The sequence below is a fragment of the Etheostoma cragini genome, chromosome 16, assembly GCF_013103735.1.
Source record: "Etheostoma cragini isolate CJK2018 chromosome 16, CSU_Ecrag_1.0, whole genome shotgun sequence".
Taxonomy (NCBI): Eukaryota; Metazoa; Chordata; class Actinopteri; order Perciformes; family Percidae; genus Etheostoma; species Etheostoma cragini.
The window spans coordinates 24,355,793-24,362,099 of record NC_048422.1 but is presented as its reverse complement, the minus strand read 5'-3'; the positions used below and the strand labels follow the sequence as shown (position 1 = coordinate 24,362,099).

Here is a 6,307-nt window from a genome sequence, read left to right as displayed (position 1 = left end):
ATAGAGACATGTGAAGACAGACTCATAGAGACATGAGAAGACAGACTCATAGAGACATGAGAAGACAGACTCATAGAGCAGACTGTTGGCTGTTCAGACATCGAGCAGGCACTGAAAAAATGAATGAAATTATCATATTTCATTTCATGTTCCATTTTGTAATAACCCTCATCATAGACTGTTAATATATATATATATATATATATATATATACACAGTATATGGCCCTTATACATATTTTTTCAGGGGATAAGTAAAAAAATAATTAAAAAACCGCATTTTCATTATTCTTATATTATTATTTTCGGTGAAAACAAAAATAATCGAAAAGAACAGCGGAGAGAACGATGAAAAAAGCATTAACAGATGCTTCAAATGTCGGTTAAAAAAATGTCGAAAACGTCAACAAAACAAATTAAAAAACGTAAAAGCAAAGACGGAAACCACCTTTATAGTCGTCCTGGATGTGAAACCACACCGGTGTTATTTATTTAGTGGCTAAAAGTGAGCCATGATAACAGCAACGTAAACAGAAACCAAATGTAAAAGTATTCTTACGAAATAAATGTGCTAACAAGCTAACATGAGAAAGCTAGCTACGTTACGGAGTTACGTAGTTAGTCATCGTGTAACTTTACGGTTTGTTGTCTTTTGTCTGTTGTTTTTAATGCCACGACGTTGACGTTAAGCACTTTGAGCTGTACTTTATGTATGAAAAGGTGCTTTAAATATTAAATTATTATCATTAACGTTAAAAAAAGATATGAAAATGTACATCGTCGCACAGGCAACGTCACGTTCTCTCGACTTTTTCTAACTGACTTTTAACGTTTGTCAGCGCGAGCTCGCTTACGTCACTATAAGTTGATGCTAACAGGAGCTAGCTTACGTCAGTTAACTTTTGCTATGTTGTAATTTTACATTGTGTAACTAGTGGCGTTAACTTTATACTTGTCGGTTTATGAAACGATATATTCTTGCGAAATCAATATAATGAACACTACCTACCTGAGAAAAGAGAATATATCCAAATGTATGTGTAAATAGTAACTGTGTAATCCGTACTTTTGTGCTGTGTTTTGCTAATGTAACTTTCTGACAGGGGCTAGCTAGCTTCTGTTTAAGCAGCTTTCTCATTGGTCGGCGGCTGTGACGGTAGATGCTGCATTCAGGGTCTCTCGGAATATCACACATCGGGTATTCAGGGCGTGAAACTGCCCCCTATTGTTGTAAATCTTGTCATAAAACGGAATTTGGCATCTCAGTTTGAATTAAAATATGCTATACTACATATCTACCTTGTACGCCATACACAAACGTTTAAACACACATTTAAATTAGAATAAAATGAAATAAAATACCATAAACAGTTACTTACGCACAAATCATTATGTACATATATACCTAGAGAGACTTTCTAATTTTATAAACCCTTTGTAAAGGGTGACCTGCCGCTTTAGTCTCAAAAGATCTCAATAAACCAGTCACGTTTAACGGGGTGTTTTACCTCACAAAGAGAAGCCGTAGTTTCCGCAGCTTGTGCTGTCCCATGACCGCAAACAAGCACGAAACGCGTGGCTATTCGGTCAAACGCTTTTGATTGGTCGAGCCTACTGTCACTCAAGCTTCCTGTCAATGTGATTGGCTGATTCAGCCTTTCAGTCCGCTTGACTGCCGCGGCGGCGGTGTTGTTGTGGCGGACGGGCGGACGGAGGCGGGACGACCGGTCAGCGGCAGCAGCACGGAGAGAAGCGGCGGCGACACGGCACAGTGCGGACTGACTGCGCGTTATCTTTTACATGATTAAAAACACCGCGCGGGGAGGAACACGCACACGGATCGATAGACACATAGCTTCGGTATCTAGTCCGTCATGGAGTCCTATGACATTTTAGCTAACCAGCCCGTTGTGATTGATAACGTGAGTATGATGATGTCATTCATCCACACCCTAACCGAGGCCGCTAGGCTAACGGTTAGCCGTGTTGACTATTGTGTTACAGCTAACAAAAATGCATCTTTGGTCGACCCTGGTCGCCTATGTTAAATGTGCTGTGGCTTCCACCGTGGCTTGACAGGTCTCCACCCTCAAATGCTATTAGCATTAGCTCCAGCTGCTAGCATACATAGCATCTTTCTGATTTATCCGGGCCAAAGCTGCAGCTAGCTTCTCGTTAACATACTGGCTAAGCTAGCTCCGGTTTGGCATCAGATGGGAGACACTACAGGGAAAACATTTCTATTTAGACATTTTGGGTTATTACTATTCTATAACATGTCTTCTTCCACCGTTGCTTGACAGGTCTCCACCCTCAAATGCTGTTAGCATTAGCTCCAGCTGCTAGCATACATAGCATCTTTCCGATTTATCCAAGCCAAAGCTGCAGCTAGCTTCCCGTTAACATACTGGCTAAGCTAGCTCCGGTTGGCATCTATTTAGACATTTTGGGTTATTAATATTCTATAACATGTCGTCTTTCAGACTTGTGGAACGAAAACATGTATTAAACTACACTTTGTCTAATTTGTGTTTGTAGATTCCTCCTAAATTCATCAAAAGGTAGCATTAGATTTGCCTCATTTACATATTAGAACAGTGTCTTTTTGTTTTTAGAAAACTTAGAAAATCCGCGTGTTAATGTCAGTATTTCAACAGGGGAAGTTTCATGGTGATTCCCTTTAAGTGTTGACCCTGTTCACCTGAACTCTCTTCCAAATCTTACTTTCCAATCCACATTTTTAAGGTAATGTTCTCCGACTCGCAGACAGATTTACACATTTATTCATTCAGAAAAACATGCAGAAAGCAATGTCTGTTGACAGTGTTTTCCGATTTAAGCAGCGATTAAAAAGGGATATCCAAAACTTCCCCTCTGTAAAAAAACAAAAACAAAACAATAAATAATAAAATGGCATTTAAATGAGACATTTTCAATGGAATTCCGATGCTAGGCAACAGCCTGGCCCCTTGTTAACAGCAACAGGAAGTCTTCTTGGGTCCATTTAGCATGTTTATGCTTACATCTGTAAAAAGATCTCCAAAAGGTTTAAAACTAGAGTGGAGATGTGATACCGACTCTGTGATTATCTTATGCTTTATAAATGGGCAGATCAGACCACATCAGGGTCTTGACGGGAAGACAACACGAGGGCTAATGCCGTCACGGCAACATTAAATGTGCTGTCTTTATATAAAGCGCCTTTCTAGTCCTGACAACTACTCAAAGTACAGGAACCATTCACACACATTCATACACTGTGGCCGAGGCTGCCGTACATCAGATAGACTAGACTCACACACATCCACGCTCCGATGACACAGCATCGGGGTCAACTCGGGGTTCAGTGTCATGCCCGAGGACACTTTGACACGGGCTTGAACCACCAACCTTCCAAAGCTTCCAAAGCGCTCTACCACTGAGCCACTGACACATCTCTATAATGTGAACACTCGCATGAACAAGAGAGGACACACACACACACACACATTTCCCCTGTTCATTGGAATTGTCTAGTGGGAATGACATTTTCTATTTTGACGGGTAGACAGCACGAGGGTTAAGGAGAGACCCCTAAACCCTCTAAACCCCTAAATATGTGCATCTACAGTATGTCTTCTACTAACTTAGGGGAGGACACTGTACCAGGACAAGTATGTAGGACACAGTGTCTCCGCGTGAGAGTGTGTGACGGCCGGAGGCGTCAGGCCGCGTCTTATGACCCGTCTGCTCGGGGATTACACCCCTCGTGTTCTCTAATAGTCAAAAATAATATCAAATCAACACTTTTGTTGATGCTTTTATCAATGTTTATAACTTTTTCTTACATTTTTGTCCCTTTTTTTTCAACATTTTTGACGCTTTTTTTCAATGTTTGTCACTATTTTGACGTTTAACACTACGTAACACTAACTTATTAACTTTAGTTTACAGTTATTTTTGGAATTTATGGTCAATAAACCTCATTTATAGGAAATTATCCCTAATGTGTGAGTTAGAAAAGCAGAAATTAGGAATTATTGAGACTAAAATGAAAGGAATGGATGTTGATGATAATCACTGACTGGAATATGTCAACTTTTACTCAATACTATTTCAAAAACACTTCCATTTCCTGATTTGAGATGAAAGGGTCTGTCTGATCTGGTCTAACATCCGTCTCTCCTGCAGGGCTCGGGGGTCATCAAAGCTGGTTTTGCCGGTGACCAGATCCCCAAATACTGTTTCCCTAACTAGTAAGTGTTCCTTCACTCCTTTCTTAAAGCACTCAGGCGACATCATCAACTCATCTGCTTAATATTTTGTCCCTCTGGGTCTTTAAAACTGGACTCACATCACAACATCACACGTCACATATTCAGCTGGATTACTTTGTTTAAAAACAGTCTCCTCCCAGAGATCGTTCACAATGATGTAAAATACTGACGTGTGTGTGTGCGTGTGTGTGTGTGTGTGTGCGTGTGTGTGTGTGTGTGTGTGTGTGTGTGCGTGTGTGTGTGTGTGTGTGTTTAGTGTGGGGCGTCCCAAGCATGTGCGCGTGATGGCCGGAGCCCTGGAGGGGGACCTCTTCATCGGACCCAAGGCAGAGGTAACTCAGTGTTTTTACCCAATCACACTCTTAGGATTCTTCCTAACTGCCCTCGGGGTAATTCTCCAGCAGAGTGCACAATGTGTACTTTCATTCAGAAATCTAACTTCACTCAGAAGGGGGTTGGTAATTATCTACCAGGAGCAAAGGCCTGATGGGAGCTCCCTACGTCCAATAGGAGAAGATCGGTTCTTTTAAGCAGCCCACTTCATAAGATACAGTTTAGAGATTATAGATCTGTGATGAGGGGCGGGACTGAGAGGAATAAGCTTGCTATAGACCTCTTTCACAGCAGACATGTTGACATGTCATAGAGGGGAAAGCACAGGTGTCTCCAGCACCCTAATGATGGCTGCAGTCCACTCAGGAGAGGCCCTGGTGTTGGAACTGAGCCATCGTCAGTTTCAGCTCTGCTTTTCCTGCTCTGACAACTCAAGTTGTCTGCTGTGAAAAAGGTCCGTTACAAATCCGCATCCCAGACAACGCCATGGGTTACCTAGTCCGGATCAAGGAAGTACATCTGCAGGATAAAGACCCTTACTCTCTAATGGGTGTCGCCGTTCTCCAAATCCCTTTGCTCCGGGAAACCACCACAAACTCGAGCTACACGCTGAAAATGTCAAGTTATGAAGAACATTCGGACGATGACACAAGATGGGTCTTACCGTTTCTTTAGAGGAAAGATTTTAAAGATTAATAGAGAATATGTGGTAATATATAGAGAGGTTGTGTCCTCTCTAACTGGGACGTTCTGGGACTGATTGTTGGGATGTTGATTATTAAGTCCACACAGAGACACACTGGGCAGAGATAATGATGTGTAACCATGAATCAGCTGATTTAAATAGCTCACTTTAATTTATGATTTTATTTTCATAATTTTTATTGATCCCCAGTGGGGAAATTACAATTTACACTCTGTTTTTTGTTAGTAATCACTACACACAGGCCTGAAATATACACACACACACACACACTCACACACACACACAAATGCTCAGGACCTAATCTAATGCACAGATGGAGGGATGTCAGAGTGAGTGGGCTGCTAGCTGGACCAGCGCCCTGAGTGGTTGGGGGGTACGGTGCGTTGCTCGAGGGCACCTGGCAGTGCCCAGGAGGTGCTCATCTCCATTTAATATTGGATGAGGCCTTTTCTTTAGCGGGGTGTAGATCAACCAGTTCCCTCCTGAGACTATTCAGCAGAGACGACTGCGATTGGTCTAAATAAATGAAAACAACCCTGAGCTTTCTCTCTCCTATCCCAGAATGCATCTGGAGCTTAGCCAGACCTTCAAAACTTGACATTTTCGGCTGTTTCCGTTTCCCGTAGCGATAGGAGTTTGAGAACGGTGACGCGCGGAAGGCGAAAGATAAAGCTCGACATACGCCGGGCGCCGGGCTTTATACTGGAAACGTTCCTCCGTTGATCCAGACCTCCAGATGTTTCCACCTTCCTGCTGTTTCCTGCTGTTTCCTGCTGTTTCCTGCTGTTTCCTGCTGTTTCCTGATGTTTCCTGCTGTTTCCTGTCTCTGTGACCAGGAGCACCGGGGCTTGTTGTCGGTGCGGTACCCCATGGAGCACGGCATCGTGAAGGACTGGAACGACATGGAGAGGATCTGGCAGTACGTGTACTCCAAGGAGCAGCTGCAGACCTTCTCCGAGGAGGTGAGGATGTCCTCCCTGCAATAAAAATCGCAGTAATATCGTATTGTTATG

The 6,307-nt window shown here is 42.7% G+C and overlaps 3 protein-coding genes across 3 annotated transcripts in view; all 3 read left to right on the top strand.

Moving 5' to 3' along the window:
* Positions 1 to 1,781, top strand: part of LOC117959753 (E3 ubiquitin-protein ligase MARCHF5-like) — a 4,084-nt gene extending 2,303 nt beyond the window's left edge. The window contains exon 5 of the mRNA XM_034897031.1: positions 1,655 to 1,781. Coding sequence (XP_034752922.1) covers positions 1,655 to 1,781 — 127 coding nt within the window. The remainder of the gene's footprint in view (positions 1 to 1,654) is intronic.
* The window catches only part of actr1 (actin related protein 1, centractin), a 7,711-nt gene continuing 3,084 nt past the window's right edge, over positions 1,681 to 6,307 (top strand). Inside the window, exons 1-4 of the mRNA XM_034897030.1 lie at positions 1,681 to 1,921; positions 4,170 to 4,234; positions 4,512 to 4,587; positions 6,131 to 6,256. Coding sequence (XP_034752921.1) covers positions 1,874 to 1,921; positions 4,170 to 4,234; positions 4,512 to 4,587; positions 6,131 to 6,256 — 315 coding nt within the window. The 5' untranslated portion in view covers positions 1,681 to 1,873. The remainder of the gene's footprint in view (positions 1,922 to 4,169; positions 4,235 to 4,511; positions 4,588 to 6,130; positions 6,257 to 6,307) is intronic.
* The window catches only part of LOC117959747 (transcription factor 7-like 1-A), a 29,529-nt gene continuing 29,329 nt past the window's right edge, over positions 6,108 to 6,307 (top strand). The window contains exon 1 of the mRNA XM_034897027.1: positions 6,108 to 6,122. The gene's annotated coding sequence lies outside the window, so the exon portion shown is untranslated. The remainder of the gene's footprint in view (positions 6,123 to 6,307) is intronic.